General features: G+C 34.3%; 2 protein-coding genes across 2 annotated transcripts; one reads left to right on the forward strand and one right to left on the reverse strand.

Moving 5' to 3' along the window:
• Window positions 1-763: 763 nt before the first annotated feature.
• Window positions 764-9,608, reverse strand: LOC146158143 (alpha- and gamma-adaptin-binding protein p34-like). The gene is made up of 8 exons (XM_083385344.1): window positions 9,505-9,608; window positions 8,259-8,449; window positions 5,361-5,446; window positions 4,430-4,548; window positions 3,848-3,933; window positions 3,075-3,219; window positions 2,439-2,576; window positions 764-1,949 (listed from the first exon to the last, which is right to left on the reverse strand). Exons 1-7 carry the CDS (start codon window positions 9,581-9,583, stop codon window positions 2,452-2,454), a joined length of 831 nt encoding a protein of 276 aa, XP_083241470.1. The 5' UTR covers window positions 9,584-9,608; the 3' UTR covers window positions 764-1,949; window positions 2,439-2,451.
• Window positions 9,609-13,565: 3,957 nt separating this feature from the next.
• LOC146158144 (N-acetyltransferase ESCO2-like) lies at window positions 13,566-20,231 on the forward strand. Its single transcript, XM_083383820.1, has 8 exons — window positions 13,566-13,727; window positions 14,343-14,526; window positions 14,897-14,989; window positions 15,658-15,775; window positions 16,339-16,435; window positions 17,290-17,403; window positions 19,007-19,234; window positions 19,848-20,231. The coding sequence occupies exons 1-8, from the start codon at window positions 13,566-13,568 to the stop codon at window positions 19,944-19,946; spliced, it is 1,095 nt and encodes a 364-aa protein (XP_083239946.1). The 3' UTR covers window positions 19,947-20,231.
• Window positions 20,232-24,979: the final 4,748 nt, after the last annotated feature.

A 24,979-nucleotide genomic window follows, 5' to 3' on the forward strand; every position in this document is an offset into this window, starting at 1 on the left:
CAGTAACTGCGATTGCGTAGACATAATTTAGGTCGCAACCTGTGGTGACCACTAAAGCTGTACAACACATATTGTTTTCATCATTACTCGGTGTGGTTATCTGCTATCAAATCCATTCTAAGGGTTGTTTAATTTAAAAACATGGTCGGTTGAACTAAAATTAAAAACTATTCTCCATTTTAAACATAGAACAACCTTTTTTAGTTGAACAATTATACTTTTTTTTTAATTCAACGTTATTATTTTAAAGGGTTGTTAAATTATCAAGGAAAATTACACCGTTAATTGAAAACAGGTAGAAATAATTTTCCTAAAGACCCTACAGCGGGTTTTGAAACCACTTTTGTAACTGAAGTAGGGTTGTTATTAGGCAATCCACTCATGAGGCGTCATATATTCACTCACTCAGAAAACGTGGTTGGAAAATAGTCCACCATTTGCTATTCCACCTTTACAATTAATGTTTTGCAGAGTTAAAATTTTCGAATTTCTAATGCACGTTCAAATTTTGGCCGCAGAACCTGAAATACAGTTAACTTCAAGGTCTTTATTTTATATGTTTTGTTTGCTTGGGCGTAATACTTTTATTCAAACTATGCTCCTTTTTGTCCAAAATATCGGGCAAATAAACTGTTAAAGTATAGGACATCCTTTGGTATTAATAGATTTTAAATAGAGGGAGGCCTATTAAACAAATTGCTACGTGGTAAGTAACCATGAAAAGTTCAAGCTCCAAAAAAACAATCGTATTTCGCATATTTTGTGTTTTTTTATTTACGCAGCACAATAATAAAACTGTTGCAAACGTGGAAGAATATTGGAACACAACATCATAATAATAATATTCGTCGAAAACTATACAAATTGCGGGCTGCTGTAATAGAATATTAGATGAGAATTAGGTCACAAACATATAAGAGACAACTATCAATAATATTATATAAAATCCGGATGAAAAAAAAAGGAAAAATAAGCAATGGGGGTAAAAAGCATGATTATTACATTTCTATTAGTTGGGTGCGAATATTGGGTTCAATAAAGGGGTTTCATTATTAAAAATGTAAGAAGTTCATTGAATGCGTAGTAATTCGTATATTTAACTCAAACAACAGTGTACATTTTGCCGTTTGAGTTTTTCAAGGGTTTTCCAGGGCGTCGTATTGTGGGCGAAGAAAAAATGAACTCTGTTGTTATTAAGTTAACTTTCTTTTACACGAGAAACATGTAAATTTGTCAAACTTTTTGCTTAAATAAAGGGTAGGGTAAATATCAAAGCCCATAAAGAAGTAGGTTGTATTATTCGAACGGTCGTATTGATATGGAGATAGTAATGCTTAGACGCAATACTTTTATATACCTTCTTTGGAGGCATCACGCAATTTTTTACCCAAATCATTAGCTGTTTTCTACCGGCGATTGAGTATATTTTTGGAACATGACTGGAGGTTGAATAGTTCAACGTGTGATGAATATCAAAGCCCATACAGAAGTAGGTGGCATTTTGTTAAGGTTTCGAATATTTTTTTAAATATCAGTTAAAGGTTGTAGTTAGAAGTAGAATGGATATCAAAGGTTTCAAAGCCCATATAGTGGATAGTATAGGTTTAAAGTTTCAAATAAATCTTAAGATAATGGCTGTAGGTTGTAGTTAGACACAGAAAGAATATCAAAGCCCATACAGAAGTTGGTAGCATTTTGTAAGTGCTTCGACTACGGAAGTTTAAAGTCGATGATGATAAATAAATTAAAACTAGAAACGTTAAAAAAATGCTAACTACTTATGTATAGCCTGTTGTAGCTATTCTACGGTTGGGTATAGTTCGACCATTTTTTATTAGCCGATCGTGCTACTTTCCATCAATACATTGACGTGCTAAGGCTTGCTTGACGACCACTTTCCCAATAGCTCACGGCGTTCCGTCGTTGTAAGCTTGAAGAGAATCTAGAAACTTAGTAAAAAGGATTAATATGAAGCGACAATAGGAAAGAAAAACTGTAGTTTACACCGCTGTTTAAAAAGTATTTGTTTTGCGATTTGTAGCCGCAATAGCAGTTAAATCTTTACGCGTGACAAGCTTTTATATTCGGTTTGAAAATCGACGCAGAAAAACTTGGTAAATGCCTGAGGTCTGTTCATAAAGGCTTGTTTACACTACAGCTGCACCGAGCTGAGCAAAGCGTAATTTGCATTTAAATTCTATTGTGGCGAGCGTTTCACGCTTCGCTAAACTCAAGCTACGTGCAGATGAAAAAAGTATGCTTTGGAGCGATTTTTACGCTCTGCTAAATTCAAGCCCAGTGCAGGTATCGAAAAACGTTACGTTTTGGAGAAATTTTACACCCAGCCCAGCTCAGTGCAGCTGTAGTGTAAACGGGACTTAAACCTTATCCGCCCCTGTTATGTTCTAGAAATTACTCCAGCTCGCAAGGCCATTTACCTGCGATGAATGTTTAATCTTCGTCGGATGACAGACCTTCAATTTCCTGTTCATCCCCGTCGAGAGCTTTCCAGAAAGCCAAGACAACTTTTTCGGCGTATTCCTTTCTCGATTCTTGAGGGAGCGCATCTGCCTTTTCTGCGTCACAACATTTTGATAAATTAAATTAAACAAAAAAAAAATTTCGAAAACAGCTTTCAAAAAGGGTTGCAACGCTTATCGTAATTGGTAAAATATTTTTTATTGATTTATTAGGAAAGTAGACAAAAAAGAAAAACACTTGCTAAAATGCAATATGTTTATAGTGCAAATTTCATTATGTAGTTTGTCTTTTTTGTATTGGAGATAAATTGTTATATCAGCAACAAAACGTTTTCCCAGTTCAACTTTCTTTCATATGAGAACATGCAAGTTTCTGAAACCATGCTTTTGTAATAAAAACGACACACTTCAACTTGATTTCAACCAGTACAATATAAAATTACAAATGTAGATAATTTGTATAGGCCCCCAATAACTTACCTAAAATATATGAACAACAATCATGTAAATATACTTGTATACAAATCTTAACATTAACCTAGAACAGCCTGATTAAACATAGCTTCCCTGTTTAATTGCACCAGAATGACAAACCTTTTAAAAGATGCATCTTCTGAAAGAGGGATTCAAAATCGTCTTCTTCGTTTGTATCGGCCTGCGAAGGATCGGATAAAAGTCCGTCGATGATCTTCTCAGTCTCTCGTTCCACCTTTTCGTCTTTCGTCGGTGGTTTTGTAACCTAAATTAGTTAAAAATATACAAAAAAATTAAGCTGTCGCTCAGTTGCTTGGTGAAAGACAGTCGTGCGGGTGCCCAACTTTTATTCCTTGTCGCACCCCTCAGAAATAATAAATTTATTGCAACAGCAGTACTAAAATTTTCGTAGCAATTTACTACATTGTCAAACAAAAAAGGAACTGGAACAACACACTTTAAATTCTACACAATGTAATTTGATTTATTATACTCTAACAAAACGCAAAGAGTTGTAGGTTTGCTAATCGGGCAAAAATCAAATTTCTTTAAAGACGCCCAAATATTTCACAGCATCTTTTAGAATTTAAAATGGTACCCTGGTTGGGAATCACTCAAATAGGCTGTTGATCCGTAACATTAAGTTGCATATGTGAACAGAATACAACAGGTAGGAGTGCTATGGTCTACCCTTGCTTTGCTCGCACCATAATCCTAATGAAGCTGCCTTTTTTCGTCGACCCTTCAAAGACTTTTCAAAGACTACACAAATTACAGACTTGGACTTTGTGGCAACCGTTGCGTATAGAAATTAAAGCACACCAAATAAATTAGGTATATATATTTTTATAAAAATAGAAAGAGCAGGCTTTAAAAATGAACAGCATACTTACTTTGGACTTTTTTGGAACCATGGACATCTCGGGCCATGTATGAGCGTTCAATGCATTTCTAATTCGCTTAAAGCCAAATTCCTCATCTGCCAAAACATAGTAAAGCATTACGATTTGAGATTTTGATTTACATAAACTTTTGCATATATAAAAGTTTTTTTACTTGATACAGAGTTTTTTCTATGCCAAACAACATTGCTGCAATGGCTTAAAGTCAATGAATTGACTTTGGTACACTTAAGTCAATGTTTTCAAAAGGCTTGACTCGACTTAAGTCTTTCAGACAAAATTACTTGACTTGACTTAAGTTTTTTGGACAAATAACTTGACTTGACAGAAGTCGTTTAGGTAAAATTAATTGACTTTTTCGGACAAATCACTTAACTTAGGTCTTTTAGTTAAATGACTTGGGTTGAAATGAAGTATTTACATGTAGCAATTTTTTTTTATAAAATATTTATTTTTAATATTTCCACATAAAACAGTTTGCTTGCTATATGTTGCATTGAAGCTTTATGAAAAAATAGCATTATAGTGGTTTGCTTTCCTTTACATACTAAATTAAAAAAAAATTGGACTTACACTCATCGTAATCTTCCAAAATCGGGTCAAGCTCGACCAACTCAAAGTCGTGTTCAAGGCACCAACGCCAAACGCTTTCACGATCAACCCAAGTTGGATCGCTCGAGTCTGATGCACACCTAAAAATTTGAATTACAAGTATGATGTACAAAGTATTTCTAATCACTCGGGCGATTAATTTTTGATTTGGCAAAAAGTCACAATTTTGAAACAAAAATATGTCAAGCCAAAATAGATTAGAAAATACACAAATATTGTTTACAAAACAAACAAAAACTGTGGCAAGCTTTTTTTTTAAATTATTATTCAGTTTAAATTGTTATAATATTTTAGTTTAAATAACATCAATGGTTGTATGCCCTTATTAGAGAAATATACATATATGCGAGTCAAGAGAACCTTGCAGGGCTAAATTTTCGCAAAATCAAGTGACTAGCAGTACCACAAATACAGTACAATCAACATAATAGGTCGAAATTTCGTCAAAATTTTTTTTGTTTCAATAAATGTTAAGATTTAAATCAAAGAGAAATTATTCAAAGCAAGGAGGTGGGTAATTATTCAAAGCAAGGAGGTGGGTTATTATTTTTCGACTTAAAAATCAGAACTTGAAAATAAGAATCAGAAAATGTCTTAGGAGGACCATGTCAAATGGCAATCGGAAATTCAAAACAAACGACAAAGTGTGATTTCAAAAAATCTAAATGTCCTTGTTATGACAAGCTGGTAAGAGTGGGAATAAGGATGCTTTACAAGTGTGATTTCTTTAAACAAAATGGAAAAAGCAAAAGCTTTTTCCAAACACCCTTTGGAAAATGAGCCACAAGCCAGATTAAATGGCTTGGCGGCCGTAGCCTGCCCCAGGTTTGCCCTAGGAGCTACAAAATATGTGGCAAACCATCAATCCTAATTGTCAGAATTTTAAACGTACCTTTCACATACAGCAAGTTTTATATCTGGGTTCCAAACATCAAAATAAGACAGCCATGAAGACAGGCTTGCAATTCCGTTGCCATCCTAAAACGTTTAAAAATAAATCGGCCGTTACACTAAAGCAGTTAAGACACTTCTACATATATGTGCAATTCATAATCAAAACACACTGTTTTGAAGAGTAGAGAGGAGAAGAGGTTTAATAGAGAATTACCGATATATAACTTGTTGGACCGGTACTACCCAATTTTTGCCCAATTTTTCATATTTCTGGGATATGGTAATAGTTTAAATTAATAAAAAATTAGGTTTAAATAACATTTCAGTTTATTTACCTATATTTGTTTAACTTTTCAGGGTTGTTCCTAAGCAAAAATTTACACTCGCCAGTTTGGTGAGCGGCTATTAATCAGCACTCGCCAGGACACAATAACACTCGCCAAATTTGTTGGCACGCCGTCTGCAAATTTCCGTCCTAGCGCGGTCATTTCTTGGGTTATCGTTAACCTGTCTTTTCTATACGTAAACATCGGAGATTGGAAACTTTAGATTTTGCTCGGGAGAGACAATTTTGCAGCTTGGCTGTAATAAAGTTATCTGTAAAATTTGCTCAACTGAAAATAGAATACTATACTGAAAACCGTTAGCGCGACGAAAGTTTTGCGCGTTTGAGACATTTTTTCGCGACTGACCGCATTTTACGTTGATTTTACATAAAATGCGCGGCTATAAGCGCGGCCGAGCGGGTACTTTCCAACCCGACGTAAACATTAGTTTTTATAAAAGTCTGGTCGTTTAGTTTTATGCATGTATGAACAAATGAATGACTCATAAAGCAGTTTACGCTTAAAACAATGATTTTTAGCCGAAGTATTTCTTACAAACTTTAGTGAAAAAAATACTCACGCTCTATTTTTTTCGAATTCTGTTTTTATGTGCTTGCAGGATGTTTCATCGCAGGTTGCTTCGCATCACAAACAAAACGCCATATTTCGCCTAACACTACAGTTACTAGTTCAAAAGCAAAAAATGACAAAATAATTTTCGCTAAGTTAACAACCACACTAGAGCAGGGGTGGGCAACCTACGGCCCGCGAATGTAATTCATCCGGCCCGCCGGCTCTTTGACAAATTAGACACGAGTCTTTGACTATTTTAACTACGTAATTGCGAAAAATGTTTGCGCTTCGCGCGAATGTTCATTATACGTCCGATTTGTTTACGTTTGATGCTGCCTTTTCAACTAGATCAGCAATTCTTTACCGTTGCGCCGTCGAAGGCTGACAAGTGCGTCGCGCAAAATATTGGATATATATTTTTTAACATTTTTCTTTTTTCGGCAATGTAATAAAAACTCGCAAAAAATTAAAAGAAAATATCGGTATACCAAAAAAAAATCGCGATCGCTTCGCTCGCCAGTTGCGCCTTGACATAAAACAGCAAACACTGAGATAGATTAACTTTAAATGTTATCGCTTTCCCTCAAAGTAGTTTTATTACACTTCGCACTCTCTTTGCGCTATAACTTTAATGCCTTATGTAAATGTAATTAAAAACGTTTTTAAGTGCAAAAAAGATACTAGGCCTGCGTGATTCGCATTTTTTCTAACATTTTAATAACACCATTCTTAGTTATCAATTTGTGTGGCCCGCAGAGACCTTTTTAAGTTTCGTTTTGGCTCGCGACTAGAAAAAGGTTGCCGACCCCTGCACTAGAGGTTCTGTGCGGCGCGACGCCCTATAGTGGGTCGTTTCTATTTTCCAAGGGCGTCCGCAATGGTTTCGATTCGTATCTAAACTTAATTACGATATAAAATATTTAAAGACAGTTAATTTTTAAGCTTTGGCTTGGCTGACCGCTATGAACTTTAAAAGATCCCAACAACATACTTACATAGACTAATTACTAATTATCAGCTGTAGTTACACAATTAAAGGCGATATTTTGAATATCGTAGTGTTCAGTGGTCCGTTTCAGTTCCTCGAAACATTTCAAAAACAATGCTTACAAATATTATTATAAGACATTTGCTTCGAACTTATTGTTACCCAAAACTGCAGCAACTGCTTATAATTTTCTTCAATAAATACAGAAAAGTAATTTTTTTATCGCTGGGTACGTCCAATAAACTTTTCCAAAGGCGCCAATGACCGGTTTAAACCTCAACAACGTTCAAGTTAAGCAATAAACCTCATAACTGTTTACCACTGCAGCAATGACGTCTTTAGTTGTTTGCCGGTAAGCGACTTTTTTAAACGGGACAAAGAGTCTTTATTACGAGCTTCGAACGTGACTTCGATCAACCTATTATTTGTATAGTGTTGCATGTATTTGCTCCTAAGTGTTAAGGAAATAACTGGCGCTAAGTAATATTTCGCTTAGTAGTGGTGCTTAACACAAGTTGTCCTACACCAACTAATTAAATTTCTCGCCGAAGTCACTCGCCAGCCGGGCGAGGGTTGTCAATCAGCACTCGCCAGGAGCGATTTGCACTCGCATTGGCGAGCAGCCGAGTGCTTAAGCTCAACCCTGCTTTTTTTTTATATTAACTTTGCATGAGGCCCGAACAAAATTTTTTTTTTTGGCCAAAAAATAGGAAATTTATTTGTTTTTCAGGAAAATCTATACAGTATTTTCGTGAAAGAAGATAGGCAAAAATAATGGTCCAAATTTACAGACACCAATATATTGCTAGAATTAAAATATTGACTGATATATCGGCAAATTGATATATCTCTAGTCATTTAATAGTTCAATGTTTTAGAAAATGTCCGTTGCAAAGTATTTTGTATGGAATTTAAATATAAAGTTTATATGGAAAATACTTAAAAAAAACTTTCTTAATATTGTTTAAAATCAGATGTTTTACAATTAATAGTAAAAAATTCATTTTACCTTTTTTGAATTAAAAACAGCCACAGTAGCCTGTACTGATGAGGCAAAATGTTCACTGACGATGTCTTTGGCCTTGACAAGGCACAATTCAACGTCAGCCGTGTAGTATTTGTTTTCTATGGACCAAGAAACACTGAGTAGTCCATCTTTGTCTTTAAATGAAATATCGCCTTCTTTATCTCCAGTGATTTCTACAAGGCAAAAAAAGAAGTAAAATATCTGAGAAAAAACTTTGTGTACATTACACGAAGATCCCGGCCTACAAAGTATGAACAAAAATGGGGCATAGGTGCAGAACGTGGGTGTCCAGAGCATTTTTACACACCCTGGATTTCTTGAAGGGACGTCAAAATGCCCTGGAATTCGCCAAAGTTATTAATACATGTTAAACATTCAAATAATTTCTGTAGCACAGTCTTAGCTAATCAAAAGTGAATAAAAATTTCCTAAATTATTATATAGACAAGTTGCCAGAGAATCCCCAAACTATGTCTTTTTATGTTTTATGCATTTTTGTTTATATTATTGTTATGAACCGAAAGGTGCAAAAGAAATGTTTCAAAAGGCGAATTGGTTGACTCAATGATACAGGCAAAAGCTGCTATCTAAAAGCTCACATTTTCATCGAATTAATAGGAAATTTTTGGCGACTATGAATGGGAGTGCTGGGTCCAACTAAGTTGAAAAGGGAACCTTACCCAACTGCATTCAATAATTTGTGACCGCCAAAGATTCGCACCGAAAAATTCTCTTTCCAAAACTTTACACCAAAATTTTGCGACATGCTAGAAATGCCTTTTTTTCATTGTAAATTCACTAGGCCAGCAATATTTCTGAGGTCACTGGCATACTTTTGGATGAGCATTTCTGCCAAAGATCATTAGTGGGAAGGTACTGGAATGCAATCTGTATCTTGCTAGTGTAACTTGAAAAATCAGGGGAGCATATTACATTTTTTTCTGTGCAAGTTTAACAGGGGTCTGTTGAAAAAAACAACGCATGAGTACACTTGCCATGATTCCAAAGTGGAACAGGATAAAAAATTTAAAAAAATTAGTCCCTAATTAAACTTGACTTGGAATAAACGAAAAGCAATTTAAAGTCACATGATTTACAAACTGTTGCACTAATCCTAATAAGATATATATTAAGATACGTTTTATTTCAACTAGTATCTTTGTGATATCACTTTACCCACACCTAATATGTATATGAAATGCAATAAAAATTTTTAAGCAACAAATACCTTTAATCACATTTTCAGGATTTGCAGATTCCGAAAAGAATTCACCGACTTTTACTACAACTGCCGTTTGGTCACACATGGCAAAACTGAAAGTCTAGATATCTATTATAAATAAAAAATAGTTTTGAAGTAAACTGTGTGGCACCTGAACTGCAATGGTCTGTTTCTCTAAATGATTTTAACAATTCTACACTGATATTTCAGTTATTTGGCAAATGTCGATATCAGTCTGTATTGCATGGCACTACATGCTGACATCTAGGTGATCAGCTCCAGATTTTGAGGTGCACAAGTGTGCACTTATATTTTGTGCACACCAGAGTTTGGAATCTTATCAACAATTTAACTTATTTTTCAAAATTTAGGTGTACTTAAGTCATTTCAAAGTGACTTGTTTACAAAACTTCTATAATGGCAGCAGAGTCTAGACTCAGTTTAGTTGGTTAATTTTACTGGAGTCGAACTCTGGGACTCCAGTAAGACTACCCAAAACCGGAGTCCTATGTGCGCATGCACAGTACCAAAAATTAGTTACTGTAAATTGTAGTTTGGTGGGAAGCATATGTAATTGTAGAATAGTTTTCAGCACTGGTCTACAATCCTACCACATTTTCGTTGAGGTGTTTATGTTTCTAACATTATTTGCATTAGGCTGCAAGTTACTGCTTGGGTTCGGTTGGGTCAAGTATTGTTTTTATATTTGTTCTTCCATATTTATTTCTTCTTGGCAATTTCAACAACTCGTTTCATTACTGAAAAAAAATGTGGTAGGATTTTAGACCAGCGTTTAGTTTTCAAACATGTATAGTGAAAAGATAAGTTATATGGCACCAGTTTATGTGGTGCTTCTGAATTGAAACTAAAAAATGGCACACCAGTAACAAAAGGTTGACCACTGTGTAATATATCTTATGATTATAGTATTTTACTGAAAAAGTTTGTGATTTTCATAATTTAACCCTAGTTTCAAAGAGTGGCAATAGAATAACTCTAGATGTTTTTTATCATTTAAATTGTGTCATTTCTGGTCTAAGAATCCAACAACACATTAAATAAAACGACCATTTGTTTAACGCAAATTGTTTGGGTTATCATTGGGACTAGGGTTGGTTAAGTACACCCGATCCGTTAGAAATCAGTGCATTTCTAAGCAAAAAGGTCTACGACAATCAGGGCATCCAATGGCAGAAAAGTCTAGACTTTTAGACCTTGAGGTCGTGGCAATGCACTGATTTGGACCTTTAGGTAAACTCCCGGCAAAGATAAATTAAAAATATTCATTAAAAGTTCAGAAAAGATAACAAAAAATATGAGATAGGATTAATAACACTTGACCCACCTAAACCCTAACGCTAACCCAAATCCTAACCCAAATAATGTGCGTTATTTCAATAATTCTTTAAATGCTGGGGGAAAAAGCCCAAACTCGGATGGTTTCTTGTCCATTGTATTTAAGATTTTTACGTCACAAATTGAGGTATTGGGGCCCGAAGCGTTCTAATTATTAAATTATTGCACATTATTTGGGTTAGGGCGCTGGTTAGCGTTTGGGTTTGGTTGGGTCAAGTATTGTTAAGGGCGCTGGTTAGCGTTTGGGTTTGGTTGGGTCAAGATTGTTAAACTTAATCTTGTTATGCACATTTGTTAATGCAAATTAGTGCATTGTCCAAGAACTCAAAGTCTAAAAGTCGGACTTTTTGATCCTTTGAATGCACTGATTGTCGTAGACCTTTTTGTTTAAAACTGCACTGACTTCTGACGGATGGGGTGTTAAGTATATAACTATATTCATCCTCCCATTTACCTTTATAAATTTTAATTTTTTTAAAATTGATATTTTTAAATGGTAGGATCCTAGTTCCTTTAAAAAAATATCAATTTCCAGTTAAAAAGGATAGAATTTCGAAGTATTTCATAGAAGGAGGTGGTTCTCAAACTTTATTGCGTTATGACCTCTCTTTTATTGGCTGTTAAATACCTTGTGGCTCTCCTGTTGACGCTAAAAAGTGACGATAGGTCCCTTAATATGATACGAAAGCCACAATTTGATTTTAGGCGGTTATTAATTGAAATATTATATGTTCGTGATTGATTAAATATTACTTTATAGACCCCAAAACCAAACGCGAGAAACGCTTTAGGTAGTTTTCATTCATTTTGGCAAAACATAAAGACAACAAAAATGGGATATGTGGCGAATATTTGTATTAGACAATATTTATCTTAGTATATTTCCTTGTACTTTTTTTGCATTGGGTTTAATTTGTTTCTATTTCAGAATACTTATATGGACATAAAACTGAAGGTTTACGCCCAATATAAAAATATACTAGAATTTTTTGCAAAATTTTTTTCACGCATCACTGATTACTATCGTGCAGCGCGAAATCTCAAAGTTACAAAAATGTTTTTTTCTTTAACTTCAACTTAGACTTGGTTGTTGTTAACGGTAAAAGATTATGTTGAGCTCTTTTGTTGTTGAACCATATCGGTTTTAAAAAATCGCAAAAAAAAAAAAAAAAACGCAGTTGATTTGCACGTAATCGTTTCGTTGGTATATATATTTTGGCAACCAACAATCAGTCTGCATTTTGTGGCAGGTAAACACCCAATTTCCTAAAATAACAGCGTGGTAAGACTTGGTCAATGTTATAAATGAGCAGGTTTAAGTCGTTCGTAGGAAATAACCTGACTTGACTCAAGTCTTTCATTCAGCAATTTTTCATAAAATTTAAATATTCATATTAATTTTGGTGGCTCTTTTAATTTGGTTTGTAAAAAAAGGGCAAAAAAATACACAATAAAACTGTATCGTCTACAAATTATGCTTCACACACAATATTTGGGTGTGGGTGCGGGTCAAGTATTATTTTAAATATCATAGCTTGACCCACCCTAACCCAAATAATGTGGAGCATAATTTGTAGACCATGCCCTTTTGTTTTTTGCGCTACTTTCTATGTATTAGAACGAAAGGGCCTCTATTTTTGCATATAAAACAAGTTGCTTGCTGTATGTTGCTTTTTTTATTTTCAGATGAGTTATAACTGACAATCGACTAATTTACCACATTTTTTTTTTAATTCAACAAATAAATTTTATGACAAAAAAAGGATTTTACTACGACTTGAACTTGGACTTGTTATTTAGTCAAAACTACTTAACTTTGACTTGTTATTGTACAAATGACTTGACTTTGGCTTTTGCCATTTCAAAATGACTTGTTTACAACCCTGGGCATTTGTGTACACACCTAAACTTTAGAAAAAAAGGTTGGGTTGTGGTAAGATTCTAAACGCTAGGTGTGCACAAACAATGATTGTACACAGGTCTACACACCTGAAAAAATATGCTTGTAAGAGTTTAATATTAGTACTTCTACACTTTGTCTTTAAAACTCCCATGAATCTATTATGTAGGATTTTGCTGTTTAAGAAATGGTAACTAGAGATTGGTTGATAACACTTTTTTATTCAAGTAGTAACAAATAATTTTATTTATTGAAAGTAAAATGCAAATTTCAATCAGTTTATTTATTTATTTGTTATTAATGCAACTCTTATTTTGCATATTAACTTTTGCATGATGCCGATAACAAACAATAAATCAAGCACTAAGGTGTTAAACCAGCGAGGAATGAAAATGAAAACAAATCACAAGTTTGCAAGTTTAATAAATTTGAATTTCGCTTGTTTTTAAGGTTAAATTATTTAACATTTTGATAATACGTAATAAGAATATCAAAGCCCATACAGAAGTAGGTATCATCTTGAACGTTTCGAATAACTCTTTATTCACACCTTGAAAATGAATTAAGAGTTATTCGAAACGTTCAAAATGATACCTACTTGTGTATGGGCTTTAATATTCTAATTACGTCTTACTAAAACCTCCAACCATTATGCTCCAAAATTTTGATAATAAAATTGGAATACTAGTCCATATTATAGGTAAACTTAGATATCAGTCTATCTCTGATGATAACTCTTTGCTATTTACTGCTATTATTACAGAAAACTTAAAAATTGTTTATATTTTCAGTCCTATGTTAGTTCAAAGCAATGCATTCAAATCTTAATGCAAGTAATCTTAATCCAACGGTGGTTTTGAAAGATATCCTGAACATGAAGGAGTACAATCAGCTAGCGTTGCCTTCAAAACCAGGATTCAATGCATCTGGTTCGAGTGACTCTAATTGCTCCAAACAATCTTTCTGGAGTAAGGTATGATGCTCTATAGAAATGTGTTCCAAATCCAAATAGTTTCGATAAGTTTTAAATATATGATGCGCTGTTGTTTTTTTTATAAATAATCCTTATTAGAGAAACAAGTTTGTGATAAAATGACTGGACATGCCTAATTTTTCAATATTAATTTTTTTATAAATGTAGTTTTTTTATTATCATTTATTTATTTTGCATATTGAAAAGTCTGAATAATGTTTAAGTTTATTTTATGTATAGGCAGCCTAGGTTACCTGTTTTGATAGTGACTTTAAAACAATTCTTTAAACCTTTTGTTATTGTGTTGACTATGACATTTATACTGTTTTGTATTTAAATTATATTTAATCCTTTAAACACTGATAAATCCTCTTTAAAAAGTCTTTATAGATATACACATACACTAAATGTAGCATGGTAAATAAATTGTAACTTTACTTTTTAGCAATTCCAGCGTAGTTGTATACACTAATTTTCGTTGTTAATGGACTGCTAACTATATATACAATGTATGTTCAGCTTGACAGCTTTTAAATTAAAAAATATATATATAATGAATTATTTTGTTTTTTGTCTTGTTTTATGCAAAAATAATTCTGTTGTCTGGTTTCACAGGAATCAGCCAACAAACTTGACAGAAAAGGCAAGATAACTGCTTTCACTGAAAAAAGGGAGTCCAGGAAAATATGTCAGAGCAACAAAAACGTTTATCCGATATTTTCAATCATGAAAAATGTGACCAATCAATCTCCCGTCAGAAAATCAAGCAAAATCCTGGAAAACTTTAAGCCCAATAATGGCAAGTAATATTCAGGCATATTCAAATTCAGTCATTTTTTGATATAAAAAGTATATAATATATTTATCTGAAAATGGCATCAATAGTCTTTTAATTGGATTTTCAATACTGGTTGTGTACTGCTAAGTTTATTTGTAAGACATTTATTCCTGTCAATAAATGTTCTATAAATTTTTATTCCTATTAATAAATATTATATAAAAAAGAGGGTATGTCTTTACCAATAATCATATATATATATTGTTTAATTAAACTGTAAACAAATGGTATTAGCTTGATAATTTATTTTCAACAGAGGGTTAGATTTTCATTTCTATGGCACCAAAAGTTGTCCTCTAAAGTGTTTAAAACGTTTTCTGATTTATTGCAGAAAAGTCACAGTTTTTTAGTCCCCGCAAAAGTAAACTGAAAAAGTCAAGTTCCCCGAAAAATGAAACATCAAAACAATTTATTATCGATGCTGGTAAGTAAGCTTTTGTTCTACGACAGTTTTCAGCAGCTATAGTGTCAATACTGTAGTGTGTTTTGTTTTTTACTGAGCAAATTTTGGTAAAGTATATGTGGACTATAGTTTCAGTCCTAAGTAGATGTTTACAAAATCCCCACGGAAAAACCTTGCACAGGTGTTTTAGCAAAGGTTACTTGCGTTCAGCACTTAAAAGCACTTGTCGAGCATGAATTAACCAGGAGTTGTGTTTTGATAAATCTACCGTACATTGTTGCAATTTCTATATTTATCTAGTATCGAACTAGTTATGAGGTGAAAACTGCCTTGACTTGTTGGGCGAAAATCATTACTTGTCGGATTGATTTTTAAGTTTTTTTCGGGGGAACTTTTACTAGTTAAGGCTTTAATAAAACATATGTTTTTTTCATTCTTTATTTTCTCTTTCGTCTTAGCACATTAACCCACAGGTCTTTAGAAACAAAGCAACTATGAGGCCTATAAAATACAAACTTGCATTTCAAGAGAAAAACTGGTCTAACGAAAAAAATAGAGCTCGCTAGGTTTGCCGCCAGATAAGGTCTACAGTTGCGCGTGATGTGAAAAATTAAGAAACACTGGCCTTTAGTATGAAACATTTAAAAAGCTATTGAAATACAGATAATCCTAACCATTAATTATTACAGGTCAAAAAAACTTCGGACCAATGCACTGCGATGTTTGTGGAATGATTTACTCTGCAAGCGACCCAGAGGATAAAGACATGCACAAATTTCACCACAGCAAGTTTTTGTCTTCTGTCAGGTTAAAACCATTCAACGTTTTTGTTTAAATTAGACAAAAAAATTATTGCAGTGTTTTTTTAAGGTGCTTTGGGGAACCGTCAAATTTCTCCAGCGGTTTCCCAAATTTTGGACTTGAAACTTTTTGGTATTTAAATGAAACACTTGCGGTCTCTTAAAACTACTTAGCGGTCACCCAAACCAAACCTTAAAAAAACCCTGTAATGTCTAACAAGATTTTTGAGTGCAATGCAGCTTTTATGTAGTAAGGCGTTTTTAGCACGAATGTAGCCACAGGTGCTGCATTTTTTAAATGCCCGCTGAACATATGTGTTTGATGTGGAGTAAGATTTATTTAGCTTTTGGTATTTACTACCGTTATATTGGTTGATAAATCCGGCACTTCTCGGTTCTCGCATTTTAGGGAATACCCATTAAAGGAACAACACTCTTTCTTAAGCATTTACAGGAAGATTTATAATTATTCACGGGAAGCTAGGCCCCCCAGATGTTTACTTGCAGCATTCTAAGAACCCCCAAATTCGCCGTCCATGAGCCATAGTGTTAAATAATTTTGTTTTATAGCTTTCCAGGTTGGAAAAAGGAAAGGATCGTCGCCAACTTCATGAACGGGAGGATTTTAAAAGTTCTTCCCTCGGACCCTAAATTTGCAATCAAAAAGGTATTTGCTGATTTACTAGCGAACAAACAATACACACACAAAGCTTACATAAGCTTTTTGTATTGTGAAAAATACATGCACTTATCGTACGTGTTTAACAACTGTGATCTAGCACCTTTGATCATCCATAACGTATACTTATTAAAGTAAACCGTGAGCCTCCATAGGTTAATCCAATCAGTCAAGTAAAATTTCACCGAGGTTGTGAGTTTACAAAAAGGCTAGGTTTTCACCTCGGCTGGCGTAGTTCCAACTGTATGTTAAAAGCAATATGGTTTATTTTATTAGTGAAGACATTTTACTTTTATTTTGAAGGATGTGATTTTCTGTTGTAATTTATGGGTATTGCCATCACTATACTTAATTGTAAGATTATTGTTATGTAACGCATTGCTTGCATGATAATCCTGAGTTGTTTTACTGATCTAGTTATTCTATTAAAGGCTCTCGGTGTACTTTTTGCATTGTAATCAAATATATTTACCGACTAACTTAATAGTTTGTAGTAAAAAATTATGTGGCACCTAAAAATGTTTTGGGCGATAGTAGCAATCTATTTTTTTTTACTTTCGGCTAATAAAGCTTTAGGAAATTCAAATGACTTGAGCCGCAATCGTTAGTCAAAAAGCAGCGTCAAAAGGGCTAGATAACAGTTGTCTACGAAATGTAGCACGCATTGGCGTCATGGTTGTTTCTCAACTTTCTCCCCTATGAGCCTGTGTAGAGGTCGTGAGTTCGAACCTCACTGCAGGCTAGTTGTTATTTTAGCCTGCCTTGCTTGCATCGTTGATCGACAGACTCGGTGAGTCTGCGACTGCTTTCGGTGTACTTACCTATTTGTAACGTTTTTCAAGGTCGAAGAAATGACGAAGCTTATCGATACCGAACTCGGCTACAATCGAAATACGAGCAATGATTGTAGCAAGACCAAAGTGACGTATTTATACGTTTCGGACGATAGCAACCAGGTACGTAGTATGACGTCAAAGAAATGCGTTACGTATGTATGACGTCACTGATTGATCGTGGCGTCATCACTTTTATGAAAGAAAAACAGATTAAGGGTAACTTCACATTCGCTTTAACAATGTTGTTTAAAGCAAGTTAACGACAAGTAATCATTAAAAAAAAAGCTTTTATTTTTACCTTGCAAATATTAAACGCACGGTGGCACTATGGAGTTTACAAAGATCGCCTTAGAAGAAATGTCTCAAACTTTAGGGCATTGTTGTATTTTTTTAGGTTTGATCAGCATTTCTTACCTTTATGTGTACGAATTCAAGAAAAAACCTTGCAGATAAGAATTTGACCATTTTTTTTGTTGAGAGAGACCAGTGCTTCTCAAACTGGGGTCCGCGGTCCTTTTCGGGTCCGCGAGTCAATTTTCTGGGACCGCGAAGCACCCAACAAAAAATTAACACGAAGCTCCTAATTGAAGAAATTACTTCACCAAACCAAGTTGATTATCATTAATTGTTTATTCACATTATTGTACGCTTCAAGTTGAATTGTCCATTGTCACGTCATAGTGTTGCGTTGCGCTAATGAGAATCGCGTTGTAACAGCTTGCTGCGCTGGCAATGTGGACTGTACGGTCGTGGTTTTACAACTGTTCGTGATTGCTTCACTCAAATAAAGAGAGGTTAACATAGCCGAGCTGATAGCAAAAAAGCAAGTGCACCCGTCCCTCGATACCATTATTATTTTGTGTGAATTTGTGTGTATTTTTAAGGGACCGTGAGCAATTAAAAAAAATACTCGGGGACTGATGCGTAAGTTTTAAAAAAAACGTTTGAGAACCACTGAGATATACCTGTATATCGGTTTATATCGGCTGGTAATTCGCTTCAACCGATATATTGGTATCGGTAAATTTTGGCTGTTATGTTTTGGGGTTCGCGTCTAAAATAGCCCTGCTTTACGGTGTATTTTACATGTGGTCTTTTTGTCCCACTGTGGTCCATTCACAGTCGTGTCGATCTCTCAATTTAACCTCTAGGTATCTTTTTTAAAGGTGATTGTTTGTCGGATCAACGAGCCCAACTATAAAAGTTTTAAGTACCTCTGATTTACGGTGTCAAGTTGCAAACAGTCTTTATTTTCCACTCTTATCCATTTATAGTCATAGCCGTGTCCATTTCTTGATTTTAATCTCCTTCACAGGTAGTCGGTTATCTGATAAGCGGGCTTATATCGCGTAGCGTAAAAATTAATTTTTTTTTTTTTAATTTGAATCACCCCTGTTTTACGTTGTCCTTTTGCATTCAGTCTTTTGTCCCACCCTTGTCCATTTACAGTCGTGTCCATTTCTCTATTTTACCCTCTATATATTTCCTTTACAGGTGATTGGTTGTCTGATTAGCAAGCATATATCGTGAAAAAAGTTGAAAAAAATAGAGAAAAAATAAATAAATAAATAAATAACAAAGTTGAAATTTAAAATTTAAAACAAAATAAAAGAAAAAAAATTTTTAAAAAGTTTAAACACCCCTGCTTTACGGTGTATTTTACATATAGTCTTTTGTCCCACTCTTGTCCATTTACAGTCGTGTCTATTTATTTCCTTTACAGGTGATTGGTTGTCTGATAAGTGAGCCTATATCGCTTGCATACCGTTTCGTGACCCCTACATCGGCCCCCCATTCACCCATGCAGTGCGAGACCCAGGGGGTAAACGCCAGCTGCGGGGTTTCCCGGATTTGGACCCTGGGGCGGTTTAGAAGGCGGGGCATCGCGAGTCGTTTGTGCGACGCGCTGCGAAGGTCCTTTGTGCTCGGAACTGAACTCGAAAGAGATCAGGTGAGTTTTCTTGTGCTACTTTATTTCCCATGGCTATAGGTAATTTTTGTTCAATGACATGAATTGACTTAAGTCTTGTCGGATAAAATGACTTGACTTTGGCTTGACTTTTTTGTCAAAATGACCTCCCTTGACTTTTTCGGATTTAAGCGACTTGAAGTGTTATTTACCGATTTCGGTAAAATTAGTTTGGTTTTTCATCCTAATTTTTGCTTTTAAAACAGTTTTCCGCTTACTAAATGTTACGTTTTTTATCTAGTTATAATGTTATCGCCCAAAATCGGACGATTTTTTTACAAATGACTCAGAATTTATTTGCTGCTCTATTTCCCGTGTTTCAGTAAGTGTTTTTTTAATGAATTGTCTTGACTTTGACTTATGATTTTTGGAAAAAGTGTTTTCGTGCCTTAAAAAACGCAGAAAAATCTTTGAATGGACTGCATTCGGCCTTAAAGACTCCTGGTTGTACTTTAATTTTTCATTAATTTTTATTAACGCTGATTATTTATTCAGCAGTTTAATAAGTGATTTAAAAGGTATGCTAAAATTTAAAAGAGTTATATTAACACGACCTTTGAAAAAAACAAATTTTAAACAATATATTTTTTATTAGATCGCATTTTCCCACCCATCTTCGTCCGGGAGGGATTTCGCCGCCAAATATTGTCAAACGCCTCAATTTCTCACCTACAACATGCTTCAGCAGCCCTAGAGCAACGCCCGCACGGTGGCGCAATATCGATTTTAATTCCTGCCGCGAGGTGGCGCGCGTGATCCACTACAAAACATTGTCAAAAATGGCGAGTGACAACACTATGTTGTTTGAAGGTGTAGTACAATACGCTTTGAACTGCGGCTGTTTCGAAAGGAAAAAAGTGTTTTTAAATAGCGCTGGTCTCTTAGTATGTTTCACTGCCGTTGGAAGTCCTAAAACGGTTTTTTTGTGTGTTGTGCGTTTGCTGTTTTTCTTATGGCGTCCGTTTTTTTGCTTTTATTCTTGCACCAATCTGATATTATTATCGTTGCTGCCAATTCCGCCTTGTTTTTAGTAAAATTTGCAAGCTTACAGTAAATTGTTGTGCTTGGCACTGGCTAGGAATGTCCAATAATATCTGTATTTTAACTACTATTTGCGATCCAAAGAAGTGGTTTGTACCCTAAAGCAGTGTTTCGCAACCTTTTTTGGGTGCGGCACCCTTGCTCGTATTTTTGCTAATGGTTAAATGTAACGCTACAATAAAAGAGATTGAAACGACACATTAGACTGTGGAAAAAACCTTTTTAATTATTGGCACTTTTATCGTACACAAAAAATTGTATTAAGAAGCTTGCCAATAGAGCAAAAATTGGGATCCTAAGAATTTGAAATATCTCTCGGCACCCTTAAACGTTAAAAATGGCACCTCAGAGCGCCGCAGCACCCTGGTTTAGAACTACTGCTTTAAAGGGTAATTTAAAACTGGACCAAACTTTTTACGCTAAAGCAAATTAGGGCCAAATAACTAAATTAAAATAAACTTGAAACGTTTTAATTTCATCCATTTTGCTCCATCGAGCATAGCAATGACGTCATTTGTTATCTGTTCTGATCGCGATAATTTTGTCCAAAATATCTGGTTTTGGAAAGTAGCGGTCAGACGGATGTTTAACAAATTTCTTCGAGTAAATTTATGTTCGAGTTTGTTCAAGCATGGATTATTTATAGCAGTTTACTCTCACTTTAAAAGAAAATGCCCTTTTTACATTAACTGTGAAAAATGATGACAAGCACCAAAAAGTCGAAAAGCGTGATCCCAGTTTGTGGTTGAGAACTTTTACACCGCTGTAGGTTAACAACTAGGCCCTCGTTCACTAGGGCAAACCAAACTTACTTTAATACCGCTGGGTTTTGTTTTCTACATTTTTTGACCTAAAAATCGCACCGTTTAAATGGTCAAAATGTACAATATAAACTGGCATCATTGTAGGAAAAGTGTCTAAAAAAAGCGAATATTTAAATCAGACGTGATTAGGCAACTGACCACGTAAGCCATTCAGCTTAAACGAGACATTTTAAAACATATACTCAGTGCGGTCATTTGCTAAATAAAATTGCGTCTCAGTCAAGTATTTTGTAGTAAATAGCAAATTATAAGCTATTCAAATCAAAGAAAGCAAAAAAAGTGTCAAATAAGTAAAATTAGTCGAATTGTTTAATTCCAAGCTTTATTTCGCGTAGCAAACATTGAACGCGAAACAAGGTAGATAAATAACACTGGTTTACAGCAAATTTGCTCAAGCCAAGGAGCTTTTTTGACTAATTTAAGGGTGCTGAGTTCAAATCTGGCATTCATTTTTGTCCATCACGTCAGGATTTTGAGTTAAGAGACTTAAATCATAATTTACAAAAATTTGAATACAGTCTTATTAGAGCAGCGGTTCCCAAACTCCGCAAGGAGAATTATTTATTATTTTATAAACATTATAGGCTTTAGCGAATGTTTTTAAACATTGTCTGCCATAATTCGTTGTTATCACTTATCAGTTATGCTTTATTATTAATTTATTATTATAATGAAGCGCGTTGTAAGAGGTCTCTTGTGACATCATAAAGCATCTATTATGCTGTACTGCTATACCTCCTAATCGTTCATATTAGTTAGAATGTTGTTACATTAAAAATAATCGTGACTGCACCAGTGTACTACAAGAAACATGGGCCCCATTTTATAGGGCCGCGAAATATTAAAATCATTGCAAAGGGTCCGCCAGGCAAAATTTTTTGAAGCCTTTGGGAACCGCTGTATTAGAGATTAAACTTTTGCAGTAAGATGAACTTTCCACTGTAATTCCGCCAAATCATGCACACTTTGCCTTTTTTATATAAAAAGAAGGATAGAGTACCGGGGGCAAATGTTACATTGGTAAGGGATTGAAAATGATCCAATAATACGAGGAAAAGCGGTCTATAATATAAAAAACATACGTGGTCAAAATTAATTTGGAGATGACAGTGTGAAACAGTTCAAAATTCCAAAACACTAAATTTAAATCGGACGATTATAACGAAATGACAAACTGGAAATAACCAACAGAACCAGTTTAATAACAGAGGACCACATCAGTTGAAAACAATTATAATCCTTAATTTGCTTTGCCTTTCCAAGTCAAATCTCTTTAAAACAGCTCCTCAGTGCAATTAAGTAAGTCAAAGCTACACGAGAGGCAACATGCGCAAATTTTTCAAACGGTTTCGATTTCGTTACTTTAGTTTCAGTTCAATTTTGTTCGCCAGACAGAAGGCAATCTTGGAAATGCGAGATTACTGGAGTTAATCCAAGGGTCTATGCTTCATTGTTTTGTCAAGAATAATCAAGTTTGTCTTGCGCGATATTAGCAATCATCTTAACTAAAAATGAACAAAACGTAACATTTAACATTTAAGAAAAATGTTTGATTTGCAAAAGTTAAATAAATAGGCTAACCCAATTTAGTTAAAAACATGCCTAATGTAAACATTTCGTTTGAACCCGAGTCGACAGTTAAAAAGAAAGTCAAGCCAAGTCATTTTTTTCAAAAAGACTGAAGTGAAGTCAAGTCATTTTGGTCAAAAGACTTAAGTCAAAGCACGTCATTTGAAAACAGTGACTTAAGTGCGCTTAACTCAAGTCATTTTGCCTTAAGTCATTACAACACTGGTGGTTGTAGGCTTAAAAAAATTTAAACAAAATCGTCAATTCAGAAAAAAACTGGGCGACAGCAGTCGTTTTAAGGTGCGTTTCGCTAATTGTGGGTGACCTATAACCTTTTCAAGCAACAACCAGCACTCAAAGGCTGCCCAAATTGCAAGGCTGTAGCGATAAGACCATTAAATTCGCCTTCCCCAGGGCCCTAATGAGAGGCTGAAAATGGCCGAAATGTTTGTGCGATAAACGCGAAATTTTTAGACTGCTGTATACGCTGACATCAGCAGCAGCAAGCCCATGTGTTTTAGGTACCTTCGCCTGAAAGTTTCAATAGCCGAAGGCGGCATGCAAAAGGTTTACCTTATCTTGTTTCTCGACTTGCTGGTTCATGCAAGTGGACATTCCGTGAGTAAATCTAATACTACTTGCACAGTCAGGCAGCTTGTTATCTTAATTCATATTGGACTTATATAATATTGTGGCACGCCAAACTTTGGTAGATATTAATTTAATATGCATATGACAGTATACTAACTAACTTATGAAGTAACTTTTGCCTTAAACAAATATATCAAATATTTACACTTATTTTTAATGTCCTTAGTTCGCTATAAACGGCATCATTAGTTTCTGTAAGATCTTAAAATGCAACATTTAATAAACTTTAAAAACGCCAGGGTTGCCAGACCTAAAAAAAATCCAAATGTACTACCAACTCTAACAAGCATATGTTTTTTCCTAAAATAAAAATAAATGCAATATGGGTCATGCTGCTACATTGAATTTCTCTTTTTGTGGCAATTTCTCTCAATTTATTTTCATTTTGTAAATTTTTCGTGGCCATGTTCTAGTTTTTGTGATTTTGTTTTGACAAATTTTCTTTTTTTGTGTTAGTTTGATCTCTTCTTAACATAACACTCATAAAATTTTTTGAAAAAAAACAAAAAAAGACAAATAATTTTATTTTAAGAGGTTAAAAAAAGTTATTAAATTTCGCTTTAAAAATACTAACTGGCACCCCTGAAAAACGCTAACAAGAACAAATCTGTAAAATTAACCTCAAAGAAAAACTGAAAACGTGGCACAAATTTCGCTTGTATTGTTACGTCATAGGTCGTACAGATGTCGATCGTAAATGCGACCAAACTCTACTTTAGGAAAATTTTAAGAAAATTGCTGTTTTGCTGTAAACGTTATTATCAATTCTGCAGCCATTAAATAGAACCAAAATCGATTAAAAGCAAATTTTAGCTCGACCCAAAACAGTGCTATTCGCTGATGAGCATAAAATAACACGAATGTCATAAATTTTCAAAGTAAACTTAGAGATCAGTATCGTACCATTACTTGGTGCAGGATTTAGATAACGCGGTGCAGTCTTAAGTCAGCAGCTTAATGGACACTTGTAAATTTAGGCCAAACGTCTAATTGATTGCTGAAGAAAAAAAATCGGTAATATGGCGTTCAACATGTGTTTTTATTTTAGTTTGTGTAATAAATATTGAGAAAATTTTCTATACCATACATTTTTTTTTTATTATACTGCATTTTTTTTTATATGCAGTTTTAGGATCAATGCAATTTATAACGACACAATTTTTGTGTAATTTGGAATCCTAAAATAACTACACTATCTGATATGACTGGCTGGATTTGAAATCTGGCAGCCATTTTGTGTAACACATTCAGCTATTCCTGTATCGCTTACCTAAAGCTTTGTAATAGACTACAAACTCGAATTCCAGCTATGGAAGGTAAATTCAGAAGAAAACGTTATTAAAATATTTTTTGTAAATGCTTTAGCAATGCCTAATCACTAAAACTGTAAAACACTCAAAATCAATAAATCCATTTTGGTTTTGATAAAAAAGTAGGAAAAAGTTTGAAACGATAACGAAATCTTTGATTTTAGAAATTCCCGAAATCTATTTTAAGTTAAGAAATATGCTTTCATTAAATCTACATTTATTGCCAAATGTTGATTCGCATGCAAATCTGAGCAACGAAATTTGCGCCAAGACATCTATGTTATTAACTGGTCTTCAAAAAATGAAATATATTGGAAAACGAAAAAAGAATC

This window comes from Ascidiella aspersa, chromosome 3, assembly GCF_963924565.1.
Source record: "Ascidiella aspersa chromosome 3, kaAscAspe10.2, whole genome shotgun sequence".
In the NCBI taxonomy this organism is placed as follows: domain Eukaryota; kingdom Metazoa; phylum Chordata; class Ascidiacea; order Phlebobranchia; family Ascidiidae; genus Ascidiella; species Ascidiella aspersa.

Coding starts and splice junctions, on each gene's coding strand:
- LOC146158143 (XM_083385344.1), bottom strand. CDS start 9,583: ATGTGTGACCAAACGGCAGTTGTAGTAAAAGTCGGTGAATTCTTTTCG. Junction 5,447..8,258: donor CTGTTTTTAATTCAAAAAAG/GTAAAATGAATT, acceptor TAAACGTTTTAG/GATGGCAACGGAATTGCAAG. Junction 3,220..3,847: donor TGGTTCCAAAAAAGTCCAAA/GTAAGTATGCTG, acceptor TAACTAATTTAG/GTTACAAAACCACCGACGAA.
- LOC146158144 (XM_083383820.1), top strand. CDS start 13,566: ATGCATTCAAATCTTAATGCAAGTAATCTTAATCCAACGGTGGTTTTG. Junction 17,404..19,006: donor TTTCGGACGATAGCAACCAG/GTACGTAGTATG, acceptor TTTCCTTTACAG/GTGATTGGTTGTCTGATAAG. Junction 19,235..19,847: donor CTGAACTCGAAAGAGATCAG/GTGAGTTTTCTT, acceptor ATTTTTTATTAG/ATCGCATTTTCCCACCCATC.